The 17,094-nt window shown below is 40.8% G+C and overlaps 1 protein-coding gene across 1 annotated transcript; it reads left to right on the forward strand.

The window, feature by feature from the left end:
- The first annotated feature begins 5,067 nt into the window (after positions 1-5,067).
- On the forward strand, positions 5,068-12,978 carry SRSF3 (serine and arginine rich splicing factor 3). Its single transcript, XM_044250216.1, has 6 exons — positions 5,068-5,189; positions 7,025-7,232; positions 8,683-8,817; positions 11,008-11,046; positions 11,278-11,364; positions 11,522-12,978. Exons 2-6 carry the CDS (start codon positions 7,027-7,029, stop codon positions 11,547-11,549), a joined length of 495 nt encoding a protein of 164 aa, XP_044106151.1. The 5' UTR covers positions 5,068-5,189; positions 7,025-7,026; the 3' UTR covers positions 11,550-12,978.
- Positions 12,979-17,094: the final 4,116 nt, after the last annotated feature.

Raw genomic sequence — 17,094 nt, forward strand, 5'->3', positions numbered from 1 at the left:
AAAGATTTTATTTGGGGGCACCTGGGTGGCTCAGTGGATTAAGCACCTGCCTTTGGCTCCTGGGATGGAGCCCCGCATCGGGCTCTCTGCTCAGTGGGGAGCCTGCTTCCCTTTCTCCCTCTGCCTGCCTTTCTGACTACTTGTGATCTCTTTCTCTCTGTCAAATAAATAAAATCTTTTTTAAAAAATTATTTATTTATTTATTTGATTGAAAGAGAGAGTGAGTGCACACAAGCAATGGGGAGGAGCAGAGGGGGAAGGAGAAGCAGACTCCCTGCTGAGTGGAGAGCCTGATGCAGGATCTACCCTGATCACAACCTATCTATCAAATCACAACCTGACCGAAGGCAGACGCCCAATTCACTGAGCCACCCAATCAACTGAGCCACCCAGGCTCCTCTAAACATGTAATTTAAATGTGCCGGTAGGCACAATTAAAAAGTATGAAGAGGGGTGCCTGGGTGGCTCAGTGGGTTAAGCCTCTGCCTTCGACTCAGGTCATGATCTCAGGGTCCTGGGATCGAGCCCCGCATTGGGCTCTCTGCTTGGCAGGGAGCCTGCTTCCTCCTCTCTCTCTCTCTGCCTGCCTCTCTGCCTACTTGTGATCTCTGTCAAAAAAAAAAAAAAAAAAAGTATGAAGAAAGAAATGAAGTTAATTTTAATAATATCATTTATTTAACCCAATACATCAAAAAAATCATCATTTTAGTATACCATCAATATAAAAATGAGATATTTTACATTCTTTCTTTATACACTAAGTGCATGTATTTTACATTTACAGCACATGTAAATTGGGACTCAAATAGCTATGTGTGTCCAGTGGCTGCTGTATTGGACAACACAGTGCTGAATCAGTTTTCTGATCTTCTCTAACCTGCTCTGTGCCTGTGAGGCTGACCTCTAAGCTTGCATCACTCAGCTCTCTTACCCTCAGGTTTCCTGATGGCTTTTGGGCAGTGGGAGTCACCATTAAAAGAGGGGATATGGGAAGAGAGGTTAAGTCCAGTTATTCCACTTCCAAACATCCCTACTCCCCCCACCCCACCCCAAACTGGGCTGCTGCAGTTTCTCTACCTAAGGCCAGAGTGGCCTCTATTCATAGCCATAGCATTTGGCTGCTTTTGGTAATCCTGCTCCATTTCTTGCTTCATGGGGTCTGAGAACTGCCACCGGGAGCAAACTCTTCCCAAGCGGGTTTCCTTAGCCCTGTAAATAATTACCTTTTCAGTTAACTCTTTGTTGAATGTGCCATCTGCTTCCTGCCAGTACAGTCACTGATCCAAGTAGTTAATCAACTATTGTCATGGCCCATGCTCTTACTAGATTTTCTTCTATACTTGAAGTCAATCACAATATTTAAAGTATTAATTTTTTTTTTTAAAGATTTTATTTATTTATTTGACAGAGAGAGATCACAAGTAGGCAGAGAGGCAGGCAGAGAGAGAGGAGGAAGCAGGCTCCCTGCCAAGCAGAGAGCCCGATGCGGGACTCGATCCCAGGACCCTGAGATCATGACCTGAGCCGAAGGCAGCGGCTTAACCCACTGAGCCACCCAGGCGCCCTAAAGTATTAATTTTTAAAAAAGATTTTATTTATTTGAAAGAGAGAGACAGCGATAGCAATAGTGAGAGAGAGCATGAGTGGGGAGGAGAGGGAGAAGCAGGCTCCCTGCTAAGCAAGGAGCCCGATGCGGGGCTTAATCCCAATGATCCGAGCTGGAGGCAGACACTTAACCGACTAAGACACCCAGGTGCCTCTAAAGTATTAATTCTTTTTTTTTTTTTTAAGATTTAATTTATTTATTTGACACAGAGAGAGAGAGATCACAAGTAGGCAGAGCAGAGGCAGAGAGTGGGGGGGAAAGCAGGTTCCCTGCTGAGCAGAGAAAGCCCAATGCAGAGCTGGATCCCAGGACTCTGGGATCATGACCGAGCTGAAGGCATAGGTGTAACCCACTGAGCCATCCAGGCACCCCTAAAGTATTAATTCTTATACATAGATATTTATGCGTGGCCATCAGTCATTTTTTCCCTTAAAAAGAAAAAAAGTACTTAGGGAATTGGTAAGGGGTGAATTTGCGAATCAGAAGAAAACTCAGTGCCATGATTCTCAACTTGAGGTACTGAGAAGTGTGTGCCAGAGTAATTTCTGTATTCAGAATCTTTTTTTAAAATTCATTTAATTGGATTAATTAACATATAATGTTTATTGGTTTCAGAGGAAAGGTCTGTGAAGTATTTGGAATCTTTCTGTTTGCTAATGTCAGGAAAATAAAAACAACTTAACTGGCTTAGGCAAATTGGGTGAGGTGTTAGGGAAGGTACATTAGGGAATTCCAGAAGTGGAACTGGGTTCAGGGCCTCTTAAACAAGAGTTCTAGGACTCTGTTCTCCATCCCTCAGATCTCTCCCTTCCTTCAGATTGGATCCACTGCAGTCTGCCTCTTTCCTCATGGAAACAAGATGGCTGCCCAGGCTCAGGAGTCCACTAGTCAGAGAAATGAGTACACCTCTGGTTGACCTAGCAGTAGGGCTGGAATTAGCAAATTAGTCGCTGACTGGTCTGATTGGATTGCTCATCCATTCCTGAACTAATTGGGGTGGGGGAGGAGTGCTAAGCACTGGAATGATTTAATTAACCCAACCACCCCTGAATCAATACCATGGTCTACGATGAGAAAGGTAGTTCCCCAGAAGAAATCAAGAGATGTTTACTACAATATATGATCCCCATTCCCTGTCCCCACCAAGAAATACTGATATGGCCCTTTGAAGATTCATATGGTTTATGAGAGGCTGGTGGTTGAATAAATTTAAAGTAACATTAAAATAATCTATAATTTAAATGGATAATTCACTTTGTATGCTGTTATCAGAAGATGGAAAGTGTATGTGGTTGGCTGTAGGAGGTTCAAAATGTATTCTGGAATACAGCTGGAGGGATTAAGAGTGCTCCATTGAAAGATGCACGCTGGAAGAGCATTACATACAGAAACCCCCCCAAAACAGGAAAGATGGTAGGAAAGAATAGGATACTCTTTGAAAAGAGCATTTTTTGAATAGAGTTTGTCAACTGATCTACATACATACTTTCTTTAGGTCATTAAATGGTTAAACAAATATGTTTAGGGGCACCTGGGTGGCTCAGTTGGTTAAGCAGCTGCCTTGGGCTCAGGTCATGATCCCAGGGTCCTGGCATTGAGCCCCAAATCGGGCTCCCTGCTCAGTGGGGCGTCTGCTTCTCCTTCTTCCTCTGCTTGCTGCTTTCCCTGCTTGTACTCTCTGTCAAATAATAAATAAAATCTTAAGTATCTATCTATCTATCTAAAATACATTTATGTGCTCTGTGCCAGATTTGTTTCTAGGCCCCAGGGCTGCAGGAGTGACCACAACAGACAAAAGCTGAAGTTCCTGTGGGAAGAGACAACACATAACAACCCTGCAAGGCTGATATTATTCCATTTTACAGAAAAAAATAATTCTGAGACAGGTTAAGGGGTTCTTCTCAAGATACTTTAGTAGTAAGTAGGGGGACTTGGGTAGTTCAGATCCAGGAATGTCTGCCTTTAAAGATTTTGCTTTGCAGAAGAAAATAAAATTTAAAATAAGAGAAAAGCTTACGCAGAGGAAGGGATCAAATTAAGGCAATATAAGTGAGCCAGAAGAGAAAAACATACAGAGAAGGAAAGAAAAGTAAGAAGAGGAAGAGAAAGGGTTTGCTAAAATCCCCCCTCACCTGGGAAACACCCCAGGTTAGGCCAGCACATGTTCTGGTTCAAGACTGGTTCCCATTCCCTCTCTTTCCCTGCAGTATGAAATTCCTATTTTACAGTGAGAAAACTAAGGCTCAGAGCCATTAAATTTCTGTATTTTTTCCCCCCACGACGCATAAATGTTTTAGAGCCACAATAGAGGATTTCAAAAGAAAATATCTGGGAGCAGTAAGTAAATAATGGCATATCCTTCACCTTGTGACTGAAAATACATTTTATTTTTCTTTTTCTGGGGAAATTTAAATTTTAGCAATAAGTCGGGCAGCACTGAAAGGGGATAGGAGAGTAGGTTTCAGGACACCAGACAAACTTCCCAGTGTAACTCACTGTTCCAGAGAGGGAGAGCTTAATCATTTTCGGAGCACGATTGAGGTATTTCTCTCCCAGTAGTTAACTATTCTTGTGGCTCTCTTTCTCTAGAGGGAAGTGGAAAACAGAGGAAGATGTGAGTGGTCTAAGGGCCCGAGCCCCACCCTCAAGTCAACGTATCAAGCTAGCCTCTTTGAGGAGAAAGGCCGGAGGTGCCCTTCCTGGCGTTCGTCTGGGGGCCCAGTATTGAAACTAATTCTTCTCCAGGAAGTTCCTTTTGCTGTTATTTGCTAAAGGTGAGCGTCCAGATGGCCTGACAGGTCTCGTTGGCCTTTTAGTTTCTATTAAACATTTTGAGTCCCGGCTAATGACGCCACCCCTCTCTGCCAAAAGCTTCGGTTTGGGTGAGAGGCGGGAAACCAGCCAGAGTCCGGCCGCCTTTCCAGGATCGGGCTTTTCGATAGTGTAGGACGTGGGCTGGTACAGATTGGTGTGCAGCCGTGGGGGCAGCTTGGTCATACACAGCTCAGTGACCTTGGGAGAAACTCTAAAGCACGTTTCTAAACGCGAGGGTCTTAATCCCAGTCTAGCCGTTCTCGAGGATGAAGTAATTAACGAATTCATCTACTATCTAAATCTTATTTGGAGGAAACGGCTCAATCGGTGTTTGGGAGCGACGACAGTAGTGTTATGAAACCCCAGCCTATCCAGAGAAGAGGGAAAGGGGACTGAGGGTAACTTGGAGAATGTCCACGCGTAAACACCCGAGGATGCCCCAGGGCCCAGGCGACTGGAGCCAGGCGGCTTAGACCTCCCCCGATCCCAGCGCCACAGCCAGAGCGCGCTCCCAGCAACCGCGATTCTCGTTACGTTTCTGGCCGTAACGTCACGGCCTCCTTCGCCTCTCATTGGACGAGCCCGTCCAATCATGTGACTTCGGCGTGGCGTATAAATAGGGGCGAGGAGAAAGCGGTGGTCCGCCATTTCGTGGACGCCGGGTCAGCGAGAGCATCTGCTGGAGCCGGGAGGGGTGGGGAGCGGGAAGCGGGAAGACCCATCCGAGGGTGTGTTGATTTGAGCGTCAGATTTCTAATCCACGATCTCGGTAAGTGTCTGGCGATTAAAGGAGTGTAGTGGGAACTGGCACCTAACAGGACCGCGGAAAGACCAGGCCCAATGGCGGCGCCAGGTTGAGACAAAGAGACGCCGCCGCCATTTTGTGACGTTCGGCATGGGGCGGTGGCGGGGGCTTTTGGCCCATCAGAGAATGTACCTGGGCCTTGAAGTGGAGGTGTTTATAAACTTTTACGGGGACGAGGGGTAAACTGAGAAGTGGGATTACCCGAAAGTTAAGGCGAAGTGGGGGAGCCGCTAGCCGAGTTGTATTCCGTGCTGCGGCCTTTCCAATTTATGGCGCCTTTTTCCTCCCCCCCCCCCCACGTTTTCTTTGGGAGCTAATCTGAAATATTTTTTCTCAAGTCACCGATCGAGATTGGACCTTTTGAGCTATATTACGCGGTTTCTGTACTCACCTGTATTTTTATTTAATTTTAATGTGATTTTCTGTATCCTGTCACTTTATTATTATTTTTTTTAACCGAAGGATCTTGCTTGAGTAGCCTTGTTCTCGTAGAAGTTTCCCGTTGATAATTAACTCTGAAACAGTTTACGGCTAAGTTCTTAAAAAACCAATCTCCAGCAATGGTCTGGCTTCAGAACTCCAGGGTACAGGGTGGGGTCATGCAAATAGGATGTGTCTGGACTAGTTTTTTTAATTGGATAAGCCCAGAGTGAGAAGAGGGTACTGTTTATGAGAAACTCTTAAGCTGGGTTATTGGGTTGGCTACTCTTTTGTAGTTGAAACCCGCCTAAAAGTTGATTTTGATTCATTGTCGAGGTGATTTTTTTTTTTGAAGATCTATCAAATGCAAGACCCCAAAGGGCAGTAAATACGTGCTCTAAGAAATCCCCCCCCGTGAAATTAGCATAAATTTCCTTTTAAAGTGCAAATCTGTACATTCCTAGTGCTGAGCGACCATCCTGCCTAGTTCCAAACCATTTTTGTTATCCCCTGAGGAGTCCTGTACCTTATTAATAAGCAGCTGTTCCCTATGTCCCCTGCCCTCTTCCCCAGCTGCTGGTAACCAGTAATCTGTCTCTGGGTTTACTTGTTCCATATCTCCTATATGTAGAATCTTAGCATGTGTACTTTTGTGTCTGGCATCTGTAATAGCATGTTTGTATTCATGTTGGAAGCATTTATCAGTACTTAATTCTGAATAATCATTGTGTGGATAATACATTTTGATTATCCGTTTATCTTTTGATTTTGGCTGTTGAGAATAGTGCTGCTGTGATATACATTTTTTTAAATTTTTTAACAAACATAATGTAGTATTAGCCCCAGGGGTACAGGTCTGTGAATCGCCAGGTTTACACGCTTCATAGCACTGTGATGGACATTTATTTTTAAAAACCTAACACTAAGCTGCTTGAGGAGTAATGCTGGTTAAGTTTTTGTTTAGGAGGGCACATAGTACCATTTTTCAAGGGGCTCAGCCTTAAGTACTGTCTTGTTTTAAGCATTGTTTCATTTGGTTTTTGTGTCTCCAGGATTTGCTTCGGCAAGTTACCCTACTTTTTCTAAGAGCTTTATTTTTGAGGTTAATTGTAAAAGTCCCTAATTCAGTGCCGAGATTGTAGTAAATGCCCCTTCGGTGTTTGTTTTCCTCCGTGGATTTTTCAGTGAGACCTTTTTTCCTTAATACAATTTGTGCTGGCTTCCTGGTGTTTGTCAGTACAGATTAGAGAGAAATGGGTGTTTCGAGGGTAGTAGTTACTTGGTTTTTAGTATTTCAGCATTCTTTTTTAAGGATCTGTTGTTAACTGTGTCAATTATTAAATAAATGATTAATGTTTGGGGTATTCTTTTTGTTACAGAAATGCATCGTGATTCCTGTCCATTGGACTGTAAGGTTTATGTAGGTAATCTTGGAAACAACGGTAACAAGACTGAATTGGAACGAGCTTTTGGCTATTATGGACCACTTCGAAGTGTGTGGGTTGCTAGAAACCCTCCCGGCTTTGCTTTTGTTGAATTTGAAGATCCCCGAGATGCAGCCGATGCTGTCCGAGAGCTAGATGGGAGGTAATTTAATGACTAATTTATACTGGTGATAAATATTAATATTTAAATTTTCTAGGACATGTGGCTTTTAGAAGGCTTCTTGGCTGTCTGAAGTTAATTTTTTTTTTTTTAGATTCTGTTTATTTATTTGACAGAGATCACAAGTAGGCAGAGAGAGAGAGAGAGAGGAGGAAGCAGGCTTCCTGCTGAGCAGAGAGCCCAATGCAGGGCTCGATCCCAGGACCCTGAGATCATGACCTGAGCTGAAGGCAGAGGCTTAACCCACTGAGCCACCCAGGCGCCCTTGTCTGAAGTTAATGTTACGAGAGACTTCTATAAGTCTTTGCTACAATGAAAAAGGACTGAACAGTTTTACTGGAGATACACAGGAAGGTTCCTTTTATTCAGGTGGCTAGTGAAGAGATTAAGTTTAGTGGGTCACTTCTTGATGGGTGGATTTTTGCATCCAGAATGTGATTAAAACATTTTAATCTACATCTCAAAGTGTCACCTGTGGTGTTACCTTTGAGTTGTTTCTGAAACAATTGGAAATCAGATACTCTTTTCAAATAAGAATGGCCACAGACTGACAATTGTTGGATGATGATTACATGGGGCTCATTATACCACCATCATTTATGTGTTTTAGATATTTAGGAAGGGTGAAGTATGTAGCTATTTCCTTTTGTTTTTATGGTGTCCTCTTACTGGCTGATAAGTAACACCTAAGTCTTAGAGGAAACGGGTGCTGCCCTTCCCCTCCTTCCTGGTCTTTGAAAGCTATTGATCTCATGAAACCAGGGGAAATGGTTAATACTTAAGATTGAAAAGTTAAGGGGTCTGAGTATTAACTGTAAAGATGTATAAGAGGTCATTTATACAAGCAGATTATAGAAACCGATTTTTCCAGGTCCCCACCTCTTCTCATTGTCCAAATAAATAATGGTTTATCTTAAACAGATGTGGAACAAAAAAGAGTTGGGGGGGATTACTTTTCTCAGCGGCAGTTTCCTAAGTGTCGGTTACTGAGTGACCCCTGAGGGGTGATGGTGATGTGAAATGGCCAAAATGCTTCAGTTCACTGCTTTGCACGGAGATGGGTTGTGGAGGGAGGAGAAAGACCAGCACATACAGTAAGATAATAAACAAGTGTTGGGATCTCAGGATCTCAAAGTCCCAGCAGGATGTACAGATGAACTAGTTGTTTGAAGATGAATCCATGGGTTTCACACTTAAAATGTTAACAAATAAACAAAACTCCCCCATTTCCATGGAATTGAACAAAGCACTAAAATGTAAGCAAGTTTGTTTTCTTTATTAGAAAAACTTGTTTTGCTATTAAGAATTCTGTAGACATTGAGGTGTGTACTTTACGAGAAGCTAAAATAGGAGTGCTTGCTTTTTGCTTTAATACACATCTCTTAGAAAATCCGTTCAACTCTTTTAAATGTAATAATGTTTCTTCCCTTAGAACATTATGTGGCTGCCGAGTAAGAGTGGAACTCTCGAATGGTGAAAAGAGAAGTCGAAATCGTGGCCCACCTCCGTCTTGGGGTCGTCGCCCTCGAGATGATTATCGGAGAAGAAGTCCTCCACCTCGCCGCAGGTACTTGAGAGTGTGTTTAGAGGTATTGGTGTAATGGAGTAGCTAATAGGAGCAGGTATTTCTCTTAAGTTTGTTGGTGGGTTTTAAACTTTGAAGAATCGGAGGTTTTTATGAAACATTGGCTGGGTGTAGTTTGGGGTATGTGAGTTGTGCTGAGTGTTGGCTTTTGTCTTTAGGTCACTGTTCATGTTGGTAGTCAGTAACTTCTATCTTGGATCTATCTTCTAGTTCATCTTCTAGTTGCATCTTTCCAAGTCTTCCCTTATACTTCAATTTAGGCCTTTTTCCATTTCTTGACTCCATAATGACAAACATTACATTCAACTCTAGCTCTTCACAAAGTTGTGTTTTCTACTATTAGCACGGTTGTAGTATTTATCAACCAGGCAGCTGTTGTAATGTTACAACTGGTAAAGTAGAAATCATTCTGAAACTAACTTAAGTCACTGACCGATAAAGGGGGCTAAAAAAGTAATCCCAGTCATCTATTCTTCAAACCCAAATAGGAGAGATTTCAGTTTTTTTATAATTGAAAATGACATCATTCTTGGACCAGGCAGTATTGTCTGGATGCTAACTCCACATCTCCTCAAACCTCCAAAATAGTTTCTATAGGACTGAATTTACCTCTTACAGGTGAGTGAAGTCCTTATAGGAGATAGGAGTTCAAAATCTTGCCCCTTTTGCTATTTTGAAAAACAAAACAACACACTGTTGCCCATCATAATAAAGAGTATTTGTTAGCTAAATAGATGGTTGTACTGATGGCTTGTTTTTCATTTTTTTTTGTGCTTTTTGGTCCATCTATTAATAAAAATGAACCCCGTTACAGAGTCACCATCATGTCTCTTCTCACCACCCTCTGAGTCTGCATTAGCCAGTCAACTAGCCCTTTCAGCGTCATGTGACCAGCGCGCCCCATTCAGCTTGGCTGGTGTCGTTTCACATGACCCAGGCATGGCCAGTCGTCAGGTTGCACCGCCCTTTGGTTCCCGAGCATGCTGTTTTCTCTCAGCCTTCTCTCCAACCTTAACCAAATCGGCAGCAGCCACCTCGACCGCCCACACATTCCTGGCCAATCAGCTCAGCTGTTTATTTACCAAATGTCTTCACAACAACTACAGCAGCAGCCTTCGGCTAACAAAAAAGCAGGAAAAATCCACAACACCCCCTTCGCCAACCAACTAAATCCAACGCAACATCTGGCAAAACCTTTTCAGCAAATTCTTCCTGGCCGTCAGTCCGGCAGCCTCACCTCACCATTTCTAGCTTGTTGAAACCCAAAACTAGTAAGTTTTTCCTGCTTATACAGTTTACTGCTGGTTAAAATAAGGAGTAAGCGGCTTAAAGTAATTCTTTTTTCTGGATCAAAGGCTGGCTGTGCATAATTGAATGGTAACGTACATATATATTGCTTGAATAAAACTTTTAAGGGTGATAGGGAACTCATAATGTAACTAGACCTTCAAGTGAAACTTATTTGCATGTGTGAGATGCCAAACTAAAAATTTTAATAACTCTAACAGATTTAGCTTTCCTTTCTAGCAAAAATTTGTTGAATCCTATCACCTTTAAATGGTTTTACTAACAGTTTTCAAAATTTAAATTTTGGGGGTGAAGTGGGCCAAGCTTAAGGTAATTTTTTATTAGCCTAAACACACTCTTAAATGTGACGATCACAAATGCAGTTCTAATGTAGCACTTAATGGCATCAGTATTTTACACCTAGCGCGTTTTCACAAAATTACACTATCCACCTGGTACCTAAGTCTTGTCATGGACTTATAGGTTTGCATGGGTTCCAAATACTGGTTTATGGTACTGTTTTTGGAACTACTTGTGGGACTATATTTTGGTGTGGTGTTTGGGTAGTGGAGTTAGTTTGACATGAAGTTTTGCATTGGACAGATCTGCTGTGAAGCATTCTTTGTTAAAGTGAATCCATGGTTGGAATACCTGCTTTTCACTTGAGCTTTTGGTTCCTTAATCCTTCTGTGCCTTTTTTTCTTTTCTGGTTTTTTTCCTTTTTTTTTTTTTTAATAGTTTCATTTATTTATTTTTTTGGACGATGGGTGCCAGTTCTTCGGCACAATCACTGGGCCCAACAGTGAGATTGAAAAGTTGGGAAATGGCCTCACGCCATAAATACTAATTGACAGTTAGCCTAATTTTCCTGTTTTCTGCTTTTAGATCTCCAAGACGGAGAAGCTTCTCCCGCAGCCGGAGCAGGTAAATAACTACCTTTTTTGGTTACATTCTCAGAAATGACAGCATTCTGTTCTTAAACTGTTCTGTAAATGACATGGCTAAAGGTAAAAAGACTGTGGCTTTAGTAATGAGTCAAGTGGTCTATAGAGCCAGTGTTGTAGGAATGAACCAACTTCTCATTTTTGAAGACTTTTTACAGATGTTTGTTGTGTGTAATTCTGAATGGTCCTGATTTTCTTCCTCTGGTTTTAGGTCCCTTTCTAGAGATAGGAGGAGAGAGAGATCACTGTCTCGGGAGAGAAATCACAAGCCGTCCCGATCCTTTTCTAGGTCTCGTAGGTAAGATCTTTAATGATTTAGATTGTTTATAAATAACCTAGTTGAAACAGGAATTGGTCATCTTAAGCCACTTTATTTTTAAGTATTTTTCCATAAAAGCCTTTGATGTAGTTGTGTTACTGAGAAATGTATGTAACTTTTGTTCTTGTTTTTCTAGCCGATCTAGATCAAATGAAAGGAAATAGAAGACCAGTTTGCAAGAGGAGTGGTGTACAGGAAATAACTTCATTTGACAGGAGTATGTACAGAAAATTCAAGTTTTGTTGGAGACTTCATAAGCTTGGTGCATTTTTAAGATGTTTTAGCTGTTCACATTTGTTTGTCTCTTGGAACAGTGACACATAAAGATGTAATTCTCTATGATTTGAATGGATCATACGAGGCATGTAATATCAAGAATTGTTACTTTACAATGTTCCCTTAAGCAAAATTGAATTTGCTTTGAAGTTTTGTCTTCTGATAAGTTTTGTCTGACTGATAATAAACCTCTTAACTCCTGCCCAGCTAAACCTTGACATTTAATACTACGAGAACAAAACTGGCAAAAATTGAATGAAGTCTTTCTATAGCTGGAATAATAGTATGCAGCTGTAGTTAAATAAGCAGTCTTTAAAAGCTGGTGTGAACACAAGCCAGCAATAAAAATTAAGCTGCACTATTAAACTAGATTAGAGGTTTAAAAAAAAAATCCAACTAGTCTTCGTACTGGGCAGGGTGTCCAGTTGGATTAGAATTGGAAGTTTCAAGAAAGTTAGTTTACCTTTTGTTTTAGGTCATAAGTTCCTTATGTGATTGTTTTATATGAAAACATGGCTCTTTGAAACATTCTCTATTTGGTAATTTGAAACTATTCAAGATACCAGTGTTCTGCCAGTTTAAGGGTACATTGTAGAGCTGAACTTTGAGTTACTGTGCAAGATTTTTTTTTTCATGCTGTCATTTGTAATATGTTTGTGAGAATCCTTGGGATTAAAGTTTTGGTTACAAATTGTTGTTTAACCTGAAAGCCTGTTTTTCCTTGCAAAACTAAAATCTGTGAGCTTGGTATCAAGTCCAGGTATAACATTCCTATTGGAAGCCATACTTATATTTTCTTGTAAAGTGCTTTTGAATTAATAAAATATTAGCATAATTGTGTAATAGTCGAACCCACTATTAACATAGTTCTTGTCCCATGGAAATCAGTTGGTTACACAAATCTTACAAGAAACACAATTGAGGCTGAAGGGAACTTTTGGTTGTCACCTACGTGATTGTTCGTACTTAACCATTTTTTAGGGATAGGAGCTAGTTCAAAGACCATGATACTCTGTGACCAACATTTTTTTAAAGTATAGCAACATGGTACATTATAACTCAAAGTGGCCCATTAAAAAAGGGTTTTATCATTAGCATGAGACCTTAGCAAAGCTTTAAAAATTGCTTCCATTTTATATAATTTGAGATGTTGCATGGGAATTCTAAATTGATCCATCATGATGTAAAATTCACTATATGGTTCAAATGTAACAGTGCAGAATTGAATTGGAAGCATGCATAACCTTCCTCTTAGAAATCCAGAGGAGTTGTAATTTCAAATTTTTGTGCAATTAGATTAAATCACAATGCAACAGTCTTGTGGCTTAGTTTCCTTAAATGTGCTACTTAAAGGTAGTTTGGGATTATTGCTGTACTGATTTTAATACGAAAGATGAGTCATTGCATTGAGTCTATAAAGATTTTCTAAGATGTAGGTCCTAAACAATTGTTTCCAATAGTCCTTTTTAACCTTTCATGTAGATCCCAACAAAGGAGGAGAGGCCTTGGTATCATAAGGTAGAATTGTCAGATTGGGTACGAGAGCCACTTTAGAGAAGACCTTTAAAGACTATTGATGTAATGGGAGCTCTGGTTTTTTTGGGCCTTTTGTCTCTGCATGTTTTCAAAGCCTAAAACTATCTGGCTTCAGAACAAGGAAAGATAGCTTAAGAGGTTATGGAAGGAATATGGTGTATCAATAATCAAACTGCCCTTATAAATGGACATTTCTATGCATGCTTTTGGCAGTATACAACTTGCAGAGTTGTAAGTTGGGTTTTTGTAAAAAGGATAGTAGGTTATGGGTACAGTGTGGCTTTATAAGTTGATCTCAGAGTTAATCCCGACATAACAGGCCAAATTTGCCATCACTAACCAGAAGCCCCCAGCACAGTTCTTATGGCTTGTTTAAAAAAAAAAGAAAAAAGGGAAGGTGGTAGAAGCTGTTAAAATCCCTGCACATTCAGCTTCTGCCTGTTAAAAGTTTTGGTTACTATAATTTCTAAAATTGTAGCTTTTCACTAGCCAGTTTTGTCCCTCCATCCTTTTAAGTACAATAATGAAAGAGAAGTGACAAAAAATGACCTCTAGTGTAATAACTACAGGTGTTCACTGGAGGTCATTATTAATACTGGGTGGTGATTTAAGGAAATAAGCATTTTAGTTGGTTTTTATACTCTTCCAGAATAATTATCTGGTTCTCACCTAATTGTGGGTTACTTTTGACCTTCATGTCTTAAGCAGAAAGGTGAAGATAAATTAGCCAGAGAAATTTTATCAGATGTAGATACCTTTTATCTACTGTTAACGTACTTTCACAGTTCTTTACCTAGTTGTGATCCATAGACGTCATTCCTCCCTTTTAGACTCACCCCTATCAGATGGGAAGTCCTGGTTGCTTTTTCTTGGAGTGTTAATATGGTTCATGTTAGTATAGTGCTTTACCAGGAATGCTGTTGATAAAAGTTTTTCCAAAATACAGCCTTGATTCCAGGCCTGTTCGCATTTTTTTTTTTAAAGAGTAATCAAGCACCGTGGTTATTTGAAAGAGTTCAAGGTGATAAACATCCCTGATTAAATAAGATTACTGGTTTAGTGCTTTGTTTTAATTTGTTTTTATTTTCAGAGTCCTGAACATAATTTTTAGTTGTCAGATCTAGTTGGTGGTAATGTCTTCCAGTTGTTTATTTTTGTACTAGACTGTTGCCTTCTGCTTTTTTTCTTTTCTTTTTTTAAATTTTTTTGAGAACATGATAGATTTTTATAATTAAAGTAGCTGAAGAAAAACTGGGTTGGAGTATATTTTTATCAAAACAGTTTGATAGTGTTGAATTCAATTTTCTATACCTACAGAAATAAATGCTCTTAAAGATTTCTTTGGAGTATGTCAAAAGAATTCAGCTATATAGCAGACTTGTAAGATTCTGAGAAGAAATGATTGAAAATTTATCTCGATAAACCTAGGATAACTGCTTGATTTTCTTTCCCTTTATTAGATAGATTACAGAAATTTAGGATAACAGTATTTAGACTCCTTTAGTATTTCCGTTCTTTCTTGTAACAGCATATGACAACAGCTGAAACGTTTCCCAGACTAACATGATACACCTGTATAATAATATTTAGCTCAATTAGTGTTTCTTCCATTCTCTGTGACCTATATATATAAAACACTGTATAGTACAGGTCTGTACTTGGTCTTGAAGTGAAACTTTCTGGAGACATTGTTACTTCCTTGTCATTTGGAGAGGTCCTTATATGGAGAAAATTTTAACAATTTCCAGAGCAAAGTTGAGCTTTCCAGAAAAATTAGGTGATTTTTATTTTTATTTAATCTCTACAACCAACATGACTCAGAGTTAAGTGACCTGCTGTACCCATGGATCCAGCCAGGTGCCCCAGATTTTACCCTACTTTTCAAGTCCCATTCACTTGTAAATAGCATCTTTATTTCAGTGTGTACCTCATTAAGGTTTCATATGGGGAAAGTTAGCATCCTTTAGGGGTGGTTTTTACTGACCTCCAAATCTGCAAATCAAGCCAAGGGGGAAAGTTGCTTTTTTGGGGTGTTAACTGTTAGTATTGTTCATTTGGGAAAGGAAATGTAAATTACCAGTATAAAAAACTAAGGATAGCTAAAAGTTCCTCCCTGAAAATGATTTCTTAAATTTTTTATTTTAACCACCACCACCACCACCACCCCACCCCATCCCCACCCCCCCCCAAGATTTTGAGAGCAAGCATGAGAGAAGGGAGCCTGAGCAAGAGGAAGGGCAGAGGTAGAAGCAGGCTACTCACTGAGCAGGGAGCCCCATACAAGGACCTTGGGATCATCACCTGAGCTGATGGCAGACGCCCAACCAACCAAGCCACCCAGGCACAAATTTTTGAGAGAGCAGGAGGGAGGGGCAGAGAAGGTTTTTTTCTGAGCAGGTAGCCCCATGCAGGGCCTGAATTAGGGCAGATCCTTAACTGACTGAGCCATCCAGACATCCCTAAGTTCCTTTAAGCTTAAAGCAGCTGGTAATCCTTAACCCATTCCGCTGGCTCTGCCACCAGAATTTCTTTATAGTTGAGATTAAAATCCATGTTTAAATGAGTGTCCTTACAAATAAATACAAATTGGAGTTTTGTCATTTAAATTTTTATTTTTAATTTTTAAAGATTATTTATTTGACAGTGATATAGAGCACAAGTAGGCAGAGTGGCAGGGAGCCTGATGTGGGGCTTGATCCCAGGACCCTAAGATCATGACATGAGTTGAAGGCAGAAGCTCAACCAACAGACCCACCCAGGCACCCTTGTCATTAAACTGTTAAACCTATCTCACATGATAGTCCATGACACAGGGACTTAGTGGAATGGGGTACAGGGAGGTATACCACCAACCAGCTTGGTATCTAGAAACAATTGTTTGACCTGAGTTCAAGTTCAGGAATTGATGCCTAAACTACGCTACTTCATGTTTCACCCATTATAGGCTAGGATAATTTAAGAGGTGTTGGGAAGGAGAGTGCCGAATCCTAAACACTAGACCACCAGGGTTAAGAAAGAAGTGTTGGTTGTAGAGCTTTACATCCCCTAAGAGGAAGGTTCTTAGAATGAGGTGGCAAATTCTTCAGTTGAGGGTCCTTTGAAAACTCCCTGTATTAAGGGGACTAAAAGCTTATAAAGAATCTGAGGCCTGAGGCACCTGGACGGCATCTGCCTTTGGCTCAGTTTATGATCTCAGGGTCCTGGCCTCTAACCCTGCATTGGGCTCCCTGCTGAGCAGGGAGCCTACTTCTCTTCCACCTGGCACTCCTGCTTTGGGCTGTTGCTCTTTCGTTCAAATCTTAAAAGAAAAAATTTTTTTTTTTATTTTATTTTATTTATTTATTTTTGTACGAATCTTTTTTTTTTTTTTTAAGATTTATTTATTTGACAGAGATCACAAGTAGGCAGAGAGGCAGGCAGAGAGAGAGAGGAGGAAGCAGGCTCCCTGCTGAGCAGAGAGCCCGATGCGGGACTCGATCCCAGGATTCTGAGATCATGACCTGAGCCAAAGGCAGCGGCTTAACCCACTGAGCCACCCAGGCGCCCAGAAAAAATTTTTTTAAAAGATTTTATGTATTTATTTGTCAGAGAGAGGGAGAGAGAAAGCACAAGCAGGCAGAGGCAGAGAGAGAAGCAGGCTCCCTGCTGAGCAAGGAACCCCACACGGGACTCTATCCCAGGACCCTGGGATCATGACCCGAGCCGAAGGCAGTGACCCAACAGACTGAGCCACCCAGGCGTCCCTAAAAAAAATTTTTTTTGAGGTGAAGAAGTGAGTAACTTAATTACAAAGCAGTTCAGAGAACGAGCCATTGTGTAGCTGCATTAAAGGGTTTGGAGGTAAAAATAGAAGGATTCTACAACTGTGAATTGAAGTGGTTCCAGTCACAATTTTTT

Source organism: Neovison vison, chromosome 1 (genome assembly GCF_020171115.1).
Source record: "Neovison vison isolate M4711 chromosome 1, ASM_NN_V1, whole genome shotgun sequence".
In the NCBI taxonomy this organism is placed as follows: domain Eukaryota; kingdom Metazoa; phylum Chordata; class Mammalia; order Carnivora; family Mustelidae; genus Neogale; species Neogale vison.

What these genes read in the sequence shown, in the direction of transcription:
- SRSF3 (XM_044250216.1), top strand. Translation starts at nt 7,027, where the DNA reads ATGCATCGTGATTCCTGTCCATTGGACTGTAAGGTTTATGTAGGTAAT. An exon ending in GTCCGAGAGCTAGATGGGAG is followed by an intron (nt 7,233 to 8,682) that starts GTAATTTAATGA and finishes TTCTTCCCTTAG; the next exon opens with AACATTATGTGGCTGCCGAG. An exon ending in AGTCCTCCACCTCGCCGCAG is followed by an intron (nt 8,818 to 11,007) that starts GTACTTGAGAGT and finishes TTCTGCTTTTAG; the next exon opens with ATCTCCAAGACGGAGAAGCT.